The 15,570-nt window shown below is 40.2% G+C and overlaps 2 protein-coding genes across 8 annotated transcripts in view; one reads left to right on the forward strand and one right to left on the reverse strand.

Annotated features, from left to right (window-relative positions):
* b3glcta (beta 3-glucosyltransferase a) overlaps nucleotides 1–798 on the reverse strand; it is a 49,395-nt gene extending 48,597 nt beyond the window's left edge. The window contains exon 1 of one of the 2 annotated variants that reach the window (XM_048980709.1): nucleotides 568–798. In XM_048980709.1, coding sequence (XP_048836666.1) covers nucleotides 568–631 — 64 coding nt within the window. In that variant the 5' untranslated portion in view covers nucleotides 632–798. The remainder of the gene's footprint in view (nucleotides 1–567) is intronic. The other variant, XM_048980708.1, reaches the window with a different exon arrangement.
* A 394-nt stretch (nucleotides 799–1,192) lies between these two features.
* Nucleotides 1,193–15,510, forward strand: hsph1 (heat shock 105/110 protein 1). 6 transcript variants are annotated; one of them, XM_048980695.1, is made up of 20 exons: nucleotides 1,193–1,555; nucleotides 4,828–4,865; nucleotides 5,051–5,110; nucleotides 6,796–6,853; nucleotides 7,130–7,270; nucleotides 7,700–7,822; nucleotides 8,080–8,179; nucleotides 8,268–8,401; nucleotides 8,480–8,724; nucleotides 9,328–9,556; nucleotides 9,662–9,768; nucleotides 9,877–10,010; nucleotides 10,115–10,326; nucleotides 10,868–10,978; nucleotides 11,758–11,898; nucleotides 13,034–13,159; nucleotides 13,697–13,804; nucleotides 14,140–14,259; nucleotides 14,870–15,031; nucleotides 15,143–15,510. In XM_048980695.1, exons 1-20 carry the CDS (start codon nucleotides 1,547–1,549, stop codon nucleotides 15,356–15,358), a joined length of 2,574 nt encoding a protein of 857 aa, XP_048836652.1. In that variant the 5' UTR covers nucleotides 1,193–1,546; the 3' UTR covers nucleotides 15,359–15,510. The 6 variants fall into 6 exon arrangements, with proteins under 6 accessions (XP_048836652.1, XP_048836651.1, XP_048836655.1 ...); XM_048980693.1 differs by having other exon boundaries at nucleotides 1,445–1,555; nucleotides 4,828–5,110; XM_048980694.1 differs by lacking the exons at nucleotides 4,828–4,865; nucleotides 5,051–5,110.
* The last annotated feature ends 60 nt before the right edge of the window (nucleotides 15,511–15,570 follow it).

Genomic DNA, 15,570 nt, shown 5'->3' on the forward strand with positions numbered 1-15,570 from the left:
GAAACCGCAAACCCGCATCCGAACACATTTTACGTGATAACTACGAATTTAATTCGCTAAATTCACAGTGGCATAACAGCCGGTAATAGTAGATAACTGCCTTACATTAGCGACACTACTCGACATTTTCCCTACATTTCGATATTTTTCATCGTTTCCTTCGTAGCAAGTTAAGCAGAAGTGGGAAAACTACGCCAAACGTCTCAACATAAAGCTGAAAAGGAAACTTCTGTGCAAGAAGCCCAGTGACGGAGATTGTGTGTAAAGATAAGAGGCATTAAAAAGCCGCAAAGACCGGCCTGTTGTGACCCGGGAGCGCACAGCCTTTCATCCTCCCCAGATTTCCGTGACCGAAGTCCCGCTTCCACGCTCCGCCAACTCAGCCCGCCACCTCCTCACACTTCCCCGAAATTCCCAGGCTCTTCCAGCCATAAAACCGGCAGCTACAGCCATACACTTTCAAGCACGTTTACTTTTCCCGGATTTTTGGCGGCTTCGCGATTTAATAAAAGATAGTGATAAATGACCAAAACTACCGATGAGAACAGGAACTGGAGCAGTACTTACAGAAAAAGAGGAAAATCCAAGCAAAAGCCACTTTGCTCCCGACGGGGTAGTTAGGAGGGATCATGGTGTGAGCCGGCGACGTGTCAGTCCCCGATTAGGAAAAAGACACGTTCGGTGCGGATCGCTCCCGCGGAACCAGACTCCGACCGAGCGCTGGCGCCACCCGCCGCCGCCACGGCACAGGCACGCCCTCTAGCGGCACAACTGTGCGACGGCCGTCCAACTTATGACGGCGGCGCGTGCTGCGTCTAGTTAACACGACGTGTATGTCAGCAATGTTCATGCTCCATTTGTACTGACCGACTTCGCTCCTTACCTTTTGCTTACTTAAGCATTTGAGAAGAAATCTCAGAACATAAACCTTTCGGAAGCAAAAATCTTTACACTGCGTTTCGGACTCCTCACATAGCCTGTCATACAACATTACGAAAATACCAGCTTCTGATAAATTTTAGAGTCATCCACAGTCTTCATTTCCCCTTACCTCATAAACACTGGCAACTTAGACCACGGCTGGATTTTAACCAGTTTTTTATACAAAACAACTCTGAAATATTATGAATGACGCATGCGCAGTAGAACTGCGCAAATTCGGGCGTCTTGTTGTCAAAGCAACAACGGAAAAAAACCAGCCGCACTGTACCGTCCCTGTTACTTTCTCACTACTCAGAAAGATCTAGAAATAAAGCAGCGGCTGCACATTCATGGGGATTCAAGAGACTTCTGTAAGGATCGGGAACTTTCTAAGAAGTTAATATAAATGGTTAGAGAGGAAACCCAACACTGAGTGCTGAAGGAATATCCACATCGGAAGAAACTAAACGTAGGCTACTATACAGTTTACTCGTTGACGGTCCGAAATACTTGGATGGATTTAAAATATGGCAGTTGTTGGATTTGATATTGGATTTCAGAACAATTGCATCGCTGTAGTCAAAGGTGGAGGAATTGAAACGGTGGCAAATGAATTTACAGACAGATGCACGCCGTAAGTTATTACTTTCTGCTTTGTCATGGATAGCTCACTATTACATCTTTACTGTCATTTAATTTGTACATTATATCTTATACAGTTAAATGAGTTATCAGTGTATTTTTTTTTAAATCTATGACATATTTCATTTGTAGCTTACTTATGACTGAATAGTTCTTGGGATACCTATGTAATTATGAACTGCATGCAAAGCGATATGTAGCCTACCTTAAAGTAACCAGACTATAAAATAATTGTGCACGGAATATAGCTAGCTAAATAATATTGATATAAATATAAATGTAGTAATATTACAATATAATTGCATAATATTAATCAGATTGACATACATGTCAATAGTTAAAAGTGTGGCTTATTAGCGCTCATGCAGAGTCATCCACAAATTTCCAATGGCCGCTTTTGAGATATTGGTTATTGAATATAGCATCATTTTCAGAAAGGTAAAGACCGAAAAGTAAGTAATGCCATTTTTATTTTCAATCAATCAGATGTTGACCATGTTTTGTTTCGGAGTTGGGAAAAGTTGTTTAGTTATTTAATGTAGCCTAGATTAAAAATTAAGCTAAGGTACACTCATCAACGCTTACAGTTTCTTTTGATATATGCTTTTCATGAAATATATTACAGGTTTACAGTATAGTTTCAATAGGTTGTGCCAGAGTTTAGTTTTCAGCCGATCGTCTGAAGGACTAGAGAGAAGCACAGAGCAACAACCACATATCAACATGAACAGAATGACTGACTAGAGAACAGAGCAGGAGCAGGCATACACTCAAGGCTAACAACACATAATGCAGGACAGGTGGGAATAATAACCAAATGAACCAATCCAGGAAAACACAGGACAAGAAGCAAGAGGTGGAAACAAAAACACTTATTTCACAAAGAAACTAGGAAACATAAACCAGACACAGGGATCCATTGTAAGGATAATTAAATCAGAACCAGAACAGAACACAAGCAAGACAAACCTAGGACAAGAAAAAAACAAACAAACACTGGGGAACAAAAATCCAATAAATACAAATAAACAGATGAGGCTGTCTTCTAGCCAGGCTCAAACTCATGATCAGAGTTCAATCCTGCACCATTTAGTGACTTTTTGAGCAGGCTTTAGCTACTTTTAATTGGCAGTTTGATTTGGCGTGCGTCTTTCTTCAAGAGAAGGTCGATATAGTAACAGAAATTATCCGCGGAGCTGCTTTGCATTCCCCAGCGAATATCTGTGAATGGTACCGTTTTTCATCCACTCCATGATTTATTCAGTATTGTTCCCATGGGATCAATAAAGTGTAATTTGATTTGATTCAAGTTTATCTTAAATATTTGAGCACCCATTTTCAGATTTCACACACCAGTTACACTCACATATTTAGAAACTTGATACTGTATATCGCCTTGCATTTTTTTCTCTACTGAAAGCTTTTCAAATTAGTTACATATGCATGGTTACAGGAGACTGATCACTGAACACACCACAAGAAGTCAATTGCTGAAGTGAAATCCAGGTCCTTTTAATTGAAATGGTACTATAAATCCTGCTCTATCTTAAAGTCTGGTCCCTGACATAGATAATCTGGTCACCCTGTTCCGTAATACAAGAGATGCCAAAGACTTGGACAAACATCAGCATACTTAGCTTCTGAAAGGGTATTACTTATTTTTGCCATTGCACCGGATTATTTATCATTGTAAATAAATAGAATTGTCGAAATATTGCAGGATTCACTAATTCCCTTTACTGTCTACATCTAGGGTGTCAGACTCAGTAACTAAAAGTGCCATATTAAAAATCAATGAATTTGTGGGCTGACCAAGGTATATTATTTAGTTAATAACAGTATGACCTTAACGTTGTGGTTATTTGGTTGAAATCTTTATGATATGTAAATGACATCTACAAATGTGAACTCAGTAGTAAACATTATTTCTTAAAAGTCTCTTTTTAAATACAAACTCAAATGCATCCACTGGGCTGATTCACTTGCTTTTATCTGCCGGTCTCTACTGGATCCTACTTTTAAATGGGAAATAGGTTCAGTCTCAGGAAATCGAAACAACCAGATTGCAACTGGAATGTTTTGCTGAATGTTATGCTAATTCACTGTTGCTGAACTTGCGAGTGGAGGGAGGGGTGGGAAGACGAAAGGCATAGTGCAGGTTGACATAGGATGATCCCTGCTTCTGGGGTAGGGCAGTGACAGTGCACATATTCATCGCGTGCCATTCGGATACATCGTTTTTGGCTCGGAACGCCAAATGAATCAACACATTCCTTGCCATGGGTACAACATAAATTCACAAGTAGCTGTTAAACATGGAAACCATTATGCTAATAGTGACTGTTAGCTGGGTACAGTCAGTCATAATCAGCAGTTTGGGAACATTTGTTTCCCAATAAATTACATCGCTGGAGAGAGTAGTTGACAAGGCCAAGAATGTCTGTCAGCTCTGTTATGCCAAGCTCAGGTCGGCCTTTGTTGCTGGAAACGCATCCAACATGCTAACTCATTTGAGACACCATCATTGGAGTGTGTGTATGATGGAGCAAGGCAGAAACCGCCTTGCAAGTCTCCCCATGACATTTAAAGGTGTCTGCCAGGAAATTCAGACCAGGGTAAAAAAATAAGTACGAGTATGGCTATAGGGTGGTCATTGCTACAAATATGCTACCTTACCGGTAGTTGAGAACATCCATCCATCCATTTTCCAAACCGCTTATCCTACTGGGTCGCGCGGGGTCCGGAGCCTATCCTGGAAGCAATGGGCATGAGGCAGGGAACAACCCTGGATGGGGGGCCAGCCCATCGCAGGGCACAGTAGTTGAGAACATGGGATTTAATTCATTATGATTGTTATTATGCAATCTTATGTTGGAATTTTAAAATTTATTTGACACATATCTTTTTTACAATGTGCAAATAAGTGTCCCTTTGATATTTGTCAAAGCAATCATTAAATGGAGAATTAAAAACAAGTAAAAGACAAAAAAGACTAATTAAAAATGACAAATAAAGCATCAATATTGATTAGCAGTGCTAATCAAAGGCACTGTAGAGTAGAAATGTTTTAAGCCTGGTGTCTTTCTAACCTCCTTAGGGAGTCAGTTCAAGTTATGAATGGTTACATACACTGCCGGGCCAAAAAAAAAAAGGTTGCCATTTGAATTTTACATTGGACTCCCTTTAGCTTTGATTACGGTGCACATTTCACATGGCATTGTTTCCACAGGCTTATGCAACATCTCACCCTTTATTTTCATCCAGATTTGCATTCATTTCTTACCGAGATCCTGTATTGACAAGTGAGTAGAACCACTCCATAAAGCCTCCTTCAGCACATCACAACGACCTTCAATGAGGTTAAGGTCACAACTCTGTAGTGACCAAGTCATGTGTGAAAATGATTCCTCATGCTCCCTGAATCACTCTTTGACAATTCGAACCCAATGAATCTCGGCATTCTCCTGGAATATGTCCATGCCAACAGGGAAGAGAAAAACCCACTGATGATGGATGGAGGTGTAACCTGGCCAGTCAGTAGATTCAGGTACTCATTCAGCTGACTTTACTTTATTGCTGCATAACGTTGCTAAGCTGTAATAATGATCCAGACATTGGCTCTTAAGTCTTTGCTGATATAAATTCAAATGGCAACTTTATTTTTGCCAGGCAGTTAAATGCCATTTGGTCTTGCTCACTTAGACATGAAAACAAATGGAAATGTATATCCCACAGTAAAACAAGTGCTGTATGGTTTCCTCTTGGGGCCAGAGGGTACCCCTATCTGCATATACTGAAGACCCCTTACCCCAACCCAGCACCTGAAACACTTCAACCTAGCTTATAGCACGACCAGGGTTAAGAGGACTATAGGGATACTCAAGGCCCAGTTCCAGTGGTTTCAGAGTCACCCCAGTGAGCCATTACTGTGACATGTGTGGCACTGCATAATATTACCACAGTCAGGCAAGAGTCCCATCCTGCTGTACCATACATTGAGCCAGAGGAAGAACAACCCCTCCACTTTGCAGACCACAGTGATCGCAAACTTCTCAGGCACACAACTGCAATGTGCATTTCCATGGTGAATCATATTTTCAACGATCTGCTGATGATTACTGTTCCAGAAGACCATGCATGCTTCAGTTAACATTAGCAGAGTCAGACTTGAGTAAACTCAATCAGCATTTCTGCAACCGATAATTATATTTGCGTTGTTTCAGACTCATTCAAGTTGGAATTAAGGTTTAAACCCTAACCTGCTCTCTGGAATACCCCCTAAGTCTTTATGAAAACATGAATAAACAGCAATACAACAGATTAAGTTGTCCCTCCTAAAAATGTACAGTCAACGTAGAATATCAATGGATTTATGTTGCAGTGAACTCTTCTCTCCTATGAAAATTGCACAGAAACCTAGATTCAACAATCTTAATAAGCAGAAATGCACGATATATCAGTTAGCATATCAGTATCGACCAATACTGGTATTGATCCAATGTGTAAGTATTGCCTATATTTAAACTTTATCAATACAAGTTAGCCACACCAGAGCTAACGACATAACTAAAATAATGGATATGATTACATTAGACAATCAGTCATTTTCATATGAGAAGATCCACAATTATTCACAAAATAACAGTTCTAAAAGTGACACTTCAAATCTCACATTCATTTCAACATAAAAACATGAGATTTTTGTCACAATTATACAATACATCCTATGGATGTTAACATGTTTATGTGCAGTTCATATTAAAACATTAAGCTTTATTGTTTAAAACTGCATCTACATTATGTATCTGAATATTTGAATTCCATTTTAATTCTACTTCCTTAAAATCTAATTTGGATTGCAGTTCTGCATCCAACTTCGAACCACATTCAAATTGAAGAATTGGAATTTTCAGGCCATTCTCAATTCAGTTCTTAATGGTGCACAGCCCTGCTGTTTAAGTCCCTTTTGAAAATACCAGATGATGATGAAATGTCCATGGGACCATCTGCTAATGAGTTTGTTTACAGAAAATCTAGCATCCTAATGCTAAAACAACACCAGGTTTCTCCACACAATTTTTTAAAAGACATGATTTATATTTTCTGTTTAGAAGTGACCAAAGAGTATGCAGGTGAATGTATATAAGCCAACATACCAAAGCCAGGCTGAATTAGGCTGAATTTCACTTTAGTTTTTCATTATGCATAAAATAATTATATTAATTCCCACAGGGCTGTTGTGTCCTTTGGCTCAAAGAACAGAAGCATTGGAAATGAAGCAAAAAATCAGGTAATGATAAATCTATGCAGAAACTGCATATTCATCTTGAGTATTATTTTAACTGGGAAAATGTATAATTTATGCATGGTTTTATTGTAGAACTGGTAGAATTAGATCCACTTGATAATAAAAGTGATTCATTAAATGGAGTTCAACTTTTTTTTGTACTGTATTCACAAAGAAACGATGACTAGTCCTTTCCTGCTAACTTTTAACAGCCCCTCCAAATGTAAAATTAGTAGGATGTGGTATGGTCATTTCTTAAAGATTTTTCATGTTTTTAAGCTGATTACGAATTCCAAGAACACCGTGTTCAACTTCAAGAGATTTTATGGCCGGCCTTTTGATGACATCATTGTGCAGAGCGAGAGGGCTAATGTGCCCTATGACTTGGTCCCAATAAATGATGGCAGAGTTGGAGCCAAGGTGAGCATTTTTACTGGAGAGGCCTGCACGTCACTGCACTGCATGCTGCACTGCAGCAGTATGATTGACTTCGGTTTGATTTCACTCTACTTTTGATTTGAAAATGTACAAGGAGATGCCCCATGACTTTATGTGGTGTTAACTGGATTTATGGACAGAAGAAACATTTGCATGTATGAATTACATAGGCCCTCCCTTGTAAATTGCCTTGCATTAAGATCCATAAATAATTAGATGCTGCATAAAATCATATCCAATAAATATTTCCTAGTCTTGGGATTACATTACATGTGTTGGAGTATAACTTTGATACTGGTTGGTTATGTCTAAACGTCATGTTGGCCTACATTATTTTTTCCTGGGGAAACTTAGAGAGATGGGAAATGGCAGAATGGCTTTCTAAATTTTGATCGCCTTTTTTCGTTTTAGGTCATGTATCTGGACAAGGAACACCAGTTCAGTATAGAGCAGCTTACTGCCATGCTCCTGACAAAGCTGAAAGATACAGCTGAGGCTAATATACAGAAGAAAGTGGTAGACTGTGTCATATCTGTGAGTGTTCTGGAATCTTCTATGGAACAAATGCACGACAGATGCAGTCATTACACTTCACTTGTTCATTCAGCTATTAGAATGGAAATGGATCAGTGAATACAATTAAACAAATTTGATTTCCAAAGATATTTTTAAATTATGTCCAAATTATTATTTTAATATCCATGGAAACAATGACTAAATCTGAATTACAAATTAACGGATGCATTATGAATATCTTTTCTTTTTACATTCAAATTATTTGTGATGCAAAGGTTCCTACCTTCTTCACTGATGCAGAGAGGAGATGTGTGCTGGATGCTGCCCAGATTGCTGGATTACATTGCCTGCGGCTTATGAATGATACCTCAGCAGGTATTATACTCAGACGTTTTGCTTGTGTGATTGTAACAATAGTGCCTTTGAAGTCACACATTTTTCCTCTTCTCCTTTCCCTGGTCAGTTGCCCTACATTATGGAATATACAAGGAGGACCTTCCATCCCCAAATGAAAAACCCAAAGTTGTGATTTTTGTCGATATGGGCCACTCAGCCTTTCAAGTGTCTGCCTGTGCATTTAAAAAAGGAAAGCTAAAGGTAAACAATGGACAAATAAGTGTTTATCTGAAGGATTTTGAACGAAACAGCTACTAAATCTGTCTTTGTCCTTGTCAGGTTCTAGCAACAGCATTCGATCCTCATTTGGGTGGTAGGGACTTTGATCAGAGGCTGGTGGAGTACTTCTGCACAGAGTTTAATGCCAAGTACAAACTGGACGTGAGGTCACAGGTTCGAGCTCTGCTACGTCTCCAGCAGGAATGTGCGAAGCTGAAGAAGCTGATGAGTAGCAGCTCGATGGACATCCCCCTTAATATTGAGTGTTTATTTGATGATAAAGATGTCTCAGGAAAGATGAACCGGTATGAGCAACTCCATATTCTCAAGCTAAGGACATATGATGAAGATGTACTAAGACATAGGCTTTACATGCACATAATTAAAATGATCACACATATCTAACTATGCCCCGTGACCCAGTAGGATAAGCGGTTTGGAAAATGGATGGATGGATGGATGGATGGATGGATATCTAACTATGCAACCAGTACAAAAAGAAACATCAACCTTCAGCTTTAAGTCCAGGACCGCTTTGCCAAATGTTGGATCTGTAGCTAGAAAATTTCACAATATTATGGCATGGAAAAAATACATGAAAATCAACACTAAATATATATAAATTACTACCATGGATTGGCTTCAATAACTGGACTTAGACATAGTATATAACACAAAAAAGTGTTAACTTGCTACATTTGCTAATGTTGAATAAATGAAAATCTACATCGTTCCTAGTACAACAGAAGATTACCATTACGAAAACATTACACATATTCACGCTCACACACCTTCTCCAGTTAGTTTTCGTAAACCGTTTTGGTACATATCCAATTATTTGTGTCAAAACATATCATGATAACCTTTCTGGGGCAGCACAACAAGCATTTTTGTCTGCATTTCCGTAGAAGCCATTTCGAGGAGTTGTGCACGGACTTGATCGAGCGCGTCACGATTCCTCTGGTGACAGTGATGGAGCAGGCTCAGTTGCAGGTCCAGAACGTGAGCGCTGTAGAGATTGTGGGGGGGGGCACCCGCATCCCTGCTGTCCGGGCAAAGATCGCCAAGTTCTTTGGGAAGGACGTAAGCACTACGTTAAACGCGGATGAGGCAGTGGCTAGGGGCTGCGCTCTGCAAGTAAGCTCTACTACAGTCACAATGTATGTTATAAACAAAATCAAATCTATAATACAAGAAGGAATGGATACTGATCACATGTTGGTGATCTTCTGCTCCATCCAGTGTGCCATGCTTTCACCTGCATTTAAAGTCCGTGAGTTTTCCATCACAGACGTCACCCCATTCCCGATATCCCTCTCCTGGTCTACTGAGGGAGATGAGTTAAAAGGGTAAGTTCAGAAGTTGCAGTTCTGGCTATCCTAAATACGTGGTTGATTGTTTAATGTTACTTGTCAAGCAGCACATTTTTAACTGCAATGTCTTTGGTCCCCATCTAGATGTCATGAAGTGTTTGGGAAAAATCATGCGATTCCATTCTCCAAAATGATCACATTCTTTAGGGAAAACCCTTTTGTTCTTGAAGTGTCTTATTCAGACCCATCATCATTACCATACCCTGAGCCAAAGATTGGTAAGTATCACACATTGCTTCTGGTTTTAGCTGTAGTCAGAATATTTTCTCAGGAAATGTATACTCTGTTCATTAGCTCTAAATGGGATTCCACTCCCACTCAGGTGAATTTGCAGTTCTGAACGTATCTACCCAGGATGATGGAGAGCGATCAAAAGTGAAGGTGAAGGTGCACATTAATGCCAATGGGATTGTTAGTGTGTCCTCAGCTGCCCTAGTGCAGAAACTGAAAGAGGAAGACTATAAGGCTTGCAGGGCAGAGAGCCTGGAGGAAGAGGCCATCACGCAGCAAGCAATTGATGAACTCGATGTTCAGGTACCAGGAGATCCGTAGAGGAAAGAACCTGTCCAGTCTGTCTGCTACTTATTAACTTTCCAATATATTCCCATTAGACGCAACACTTATAAGCTGTCTTACAGTACTGAATCCCCCCTTAAAATGATCACATTTGCCTGAATTACAAATGACACATATTCTGCATATCCTGTATGTATTTTTATTGCAAACTCATGGTTTCTCACAATAAATTTTCAGTCAAAATCAATTATTTTTTAGCAAATCTTTTAAAGGAAATCAAAAACTGAAAAATGCTGCTTGCACAAGTATTCAACCCCTGCGCTCTGGAAGCCCCAAATGAAAGAGGAAAATGACGCAAAACAATATGTTACATTTGATAATGACTGACTGGGTAAAACATCTGCCTGGGGTCTGAACTAGGAGGAATTGTACAACCTTTGTATGGCATGTTGCTTTTTGTGGTTTATTTCTTGTATTAGAAAAAATAGATGTAAACAGGGCTGTTAAAGAAAAGGGGGACTGTTTGTAAAGTCCTCTTGCCCTGGAACTGTGCTTCCAGGACAAGACACAGGAGAAAGGTGACTCCCAGTTGTCTGGTGATATAGAAAAACACTTGGAGCAAGAATCTCTCCTTGAGGAGAAAGGTCACAGCCAAACCAGTCCTCAAAGTGTAAGTGAACGAGTTGGTTGTGAACATTTGAAGAGGACTTGGGGCTTGGGGCTTGCCAAAAGATCACAGAAACTTGCAGACGACGTGGAAGCCAAAAGCAATTCTGAAAATGATTTAGATCACATAACATCATATAATATGCACATATTAGTGATACATAATATTTGTTAAAGTGAAACCATATCTTAAGTCTTGACTTGGGTACGCCGTGCATCTTTGTCTTGGCAAGCAGCCTCACTCACTTGTTAGGTATTTTTGTGACCGTGGAGTCTCATGTTTCTTGCAGTAACATTTTACCTTTTGAGTGCCGTTAATTTTGCATTTAAATTTCCAAAACATAGTGCTCCCAGTGTGTGCAGTAGTATCTTTGTACATACAGAGGCATAATTCAGATGGTTTATATAGATTATAAATAGATCTAGATAGGAAATGACAAAGCAATTTGAAATGCAAAGTGTATAGTACAGTACTGTTTGTTTAGAAAATGGAAATAAATAGACATATGTTATCATTTAGGTTAGCAGACTGCTACGAGTAGAGGTTAAGGGTGCCCAAGTATTATTTGTGAATTGTCACATCACATCTGCCACCTCTAACCCGCGCGAATGTGAAGGAGTTACTCTGTACTGCTATACTGAACCCCTATGATTACTCCTGATTATTAAGTGACTGCAAATTATTTCTTGTTTTCGCTCCCCCAGCAGTCTAGCTAATGCCCCTTGTCTTTGTCCACCTGAGCAAAATTTTAAAGCAGCCAATCTGTTTTCCCTTCTGAGCAGCTTAATGGAGAGTGGAAAGCTCACCAGCCCCCTGACGCCAAAAAGCCGAAGATGAAAACCATGCATGTTGGTCTGCCTGTCAAAGCGAAACTGATGCAACAGCTGGGAAAGGAATATTTGAACACTTACGCACAGATGGAGGTATTGTGCTATGATTCGGTATAAAAGAAAATAAATGCTGTCTGAGCTGAGGGGTGGGTGTGTCATGGACCCTAATATAGCCAGTCAGCTCCTGTGATCGTTTGGATGAGAGCAACAAGGGAGAATGCCTTATATATAAAAGAACTCTGCAAAAGTCTAAGGCTGTCAAAGAAAATTTTTATAGCTATTTGATGATGTGGTCCTGTTGGCTTCATCGAGCTGTGACCACCAGCATACACTGAGCTGATGGATGAGGATCAGCATCTCTAAGTCTGAAGCCATGGTTCTGGGCCAGAAAAGGGTGGATTGCCCTGCCTTAGTTGGGGAGGAATTACTGCTTCAAGCAGAGGCATTTAGGCATCTCGGGGTCTTTTGTGAAGGAAGAATAGATCAGAAGATTGACGGGCAGATTGGTTCCGTATCAGCAATTATGCAGACGCTGCACTGGCCTGAGTTGAGTTGGAAGGCAAAGCTATCAATTTACCAGTCAATCTATGTTTGTAACTTCACCTATCATCACAAGTTCTAGGTAGCAACTGAAAGAATTAGATACAAGTGGTGGAAATGAGCTTCCTTTGTAGGGTATCAGGGCTGCTCAGGCTTAGAGATAAGGTGAGGAGCTCAGGCATTTGGAGGACCTCAAAGCAGAGCCGCTGCTCTTCTGCATCGGAAAGAGCCAGTTTAGATGATTCAGGCATCTATGTAGAATGCCTCCTGGACACCTCCCTGGGGAGGTGCTTCAAGCATGTCCGACCAGGAGGAGAACCCGGGGCAGATGTAGGACACATTGGAGTTATTAGCCCCCCGGTGGATGTGGAGGAAGGTCTGTGCATCTCTGGTCAAACTACTGCCGCTGCAACCCAGACCCAGATAAGTGGCAGAAAATTGATGGATAATCGTTGAGATATTTAGCAGATGCTTTTATCCGAAGCAACAAACAATTGAGGAAACTTTTCTGAGGTCATAGCACAGGGTCAAGCAGAGTCCCTGGAGTAACGTGCAGTCCTGATGCAATTAATCTGCCGGCCGTGGCGTTTGAACCCACAACCTCTCTGACATGGACACAGATCCGTAACTGACCGAAAAGGTTTGCAAGCTATGACAGTGAATATTATTGTTCTCTCTGCCCCCTCAGTGTGAAATGATACTGCAAGATCAACATGAAAAGGAGAGGAACAATGCTAAAAATGCTGTAGAAGAACACGTATACTACTACAGGCACAAGCTGGAGGGACCTTTCCGGAAGTTTCTCAGTGCAGTGGTAATATCCCTCCTTCTTAAGATACCACAATGGGGTACTGGCCCTTAAAAAGATGACAACATAAATGCAAAAATAAAAACTTAAATATGTTTTCTTAGTAGGCATTAGCATATTTCTACTTATAAGTATCAATATATATACAATGGTTGAGATTATGTGTTATGCACTGGCTCGCTGTGCTCAGCTGTTTGCTGTGTTTCTGCAGGGAAAGTTGCAGGAAATGGCATTGCAGAAATATAATTCTTTAAGTGGATTTTAATCTGAATATGAATCATTCATTGGATTTTAAAGCAGAATTTCTTCCTATGTTGTCTGTAATAAATTACTGGTTTTTAAATGCACTTACATTTGACAATGCACAACGTACAACCACTGCATTGTTCTCCCTAATACTCTTGGCATTTTCTCTAATAGGACATAAACAGTTTGCTTTTTTTTTACTTTGAATTGCATAGTATGGTGCCATTTCATTTATTTCTGTGTTTTTGGGACCTGAAGATGAGTGAATACAAGGCACTAATGGCACCAGTTTTTCAGGATCAAGACAAATTTTCTCAGCTGCTGACTCTGACAGAGGACTGGCTATACGATGAAGGAGAGGATCAGGACAAGCAGGTGTACGTGGACAAGCTGGCAGAAATACAAGTAAGCCTTCCATTATTCATTAGCATGGACACACCCATTAACCTTAAATAATGGAAATGCTGCCTAGCGCTTGATCCTTATTTCGCCTGCTGGATAATGAGACTGCAGTTAGAGCTGAGCAATGTAATATTACATATTGATTCTGTTTGACACCAACATATATTATTTGACTGGTTCAGTGGTCTCTGTATTAAGCATGCTCTGGCTGCCATTTCTGAACTCCTTGAGCAGCAGTGAGCGCCTAGTTTAGTCTGCTGGTGCCGAGAGTCAGCCAGAACTGCCTCACATACATGGGTTTAGCCCTCTGGTTAAAAGCCCGATTGTTTGCTCTGCAGAAACTAGGCACGTCTGTTCAGGAAAGATACGAGGAAGCAGAGCAGAGGCCTAAGCTGTTTGAAGAGCTCACGTCCAAAACCCAGACTTATGTGAAGATTATAGAGGACTACAGGAATGGGGTAAATATATTTGGTTTTCCTCCTCTATCCTATTTTTTTCCCTCTCCGTATTAAATATTTTTAACTCACTCATTCCGCACCATTCATGACATTAAAGAAGACGCTTCTGCCATCACATTAGCATTTGTATTGAAGGTCATGTTTAATTGAAGGTTTCTATATTAATCCCACAGTAGGCATAATACAGCTATCAAAGCCATTACTGTGGATTTCCAAAACTGTGCAAACTTTGGGTTTCTTCGAATAGATTGTGATTGGCTAATTAGCTATTCGTGATTATTATTATTCTCATACCCATAGGACTTTTATCAAACACGGTCACAAAAATACCTAACTCACTAATTCACTTATATCCTCTGGTGAAGGCCTAGTTGTGAATACAAAAAGTAGTACTGGGCAAATATTTACAAGAGTTTATACAATCAGCTAATGCTAAAATACCAAGTGGCCTGGAAACTATTGGGCCAGAGTGACAGCATCTCAGATGATTTGAATATGTGAAGTTAATTAAGTTTTTTCCTTCTAAACGTCACTTAACAGAGATTCAAGTTAGTACTTTTAATATGTCTTCCCTAGTCCTGACGATTCCATTTCATGTCTGATTGACTAGGATGATAACTATACCCACATTGATTCACGAGACATGGAAAAAGTGAGCAAGTATGTGAAGGAAACGCAGGAGTGGCTGGCCAGCATCAAAAACACACAGGACCAGTTCAGCCATGACCAGGACCCTGTGGTGCGCAGCTCTGAGATCCATGCAAAGCTTCAGGTGAGGACAGGCACCAGCGGTGGAATTACTGGAATTAGTGACACAATGAAGATTGTAATACAAAGCAGAAAGACCCAACTGTCTTAATCTTATGGTGGTTTCCCCAACCAGGAGCTAGAGCGCGCGTGTGAGCCGGTGGTGACCAAGCCAAAGCCCAGGGTGGAATCTCCAGTGGATGAGAGTAAGCAGATGAAACCAGAGGAGGATTCTCCAGGACAGACCACATGGGAAAATGGGACATTCAGCACGGAGGTGGAGGATGTGACTTTGAAACAGGAGGGACTGCAGAATATAGAGAAGCCTAACCTCAGTATGGAATTAGATTGAACCTTCAGATGTCATGTCACATTACATCACACAAAGCAAAGAGAAATGCCAATTTGTGTCTGTGCTGTATGGAAGGTTATTTCAGAAAATTGAGTTTCTTTCCCAAAACATTTGAAATGTTACTGAGAAGTAATAAAGCACTTTTTTGTTCATTCTGAGTTTATGGAAATTTCCCTTTATGTTACTAGTTAGCCGTGTGACATTCCTTCTTT

The sequence above is a fragment of the Brienomyrus brachyistius genome, chromosome 17, assembly GCF_023856365.1.
Source record: "Brienomyrus brachyistius isolate T26 chromosome 17, BBRACH_0.4, whole genome shotgun sequence".
NCBI lineage: Eukaryota > Metazoa > Chordata > Actinopteri > Osteoglossiformes > Mormyridae > Brienomyrus > Brienomyrus brachyistius.

Excerpts from the sequence above, each read along its gene's own strand:
- hsph1 (XM_048980693.1), top strand. The coding sequence starts at position 4,974 with ATGCTCCCTGAATCACTCTTTGACAATTCGAACCCAATGAATCTCGGC. Across the intron at positions 8,725-9,327 it reads GTCTCAGGAAAGATGAACCG|AAGCCATTTCGAGGAGTTGT; the intron begins GTATGAGCAACT and ends GCATTTCCGTAG. Across the intron at positions 9,557-9,661 it reads CTAGGGGCTGCGCTCTGCAA|TGTGCCATGCTTTCACCTGC; the intron begins GTAAGCTCTACT and ends TGCTCCATCCAG.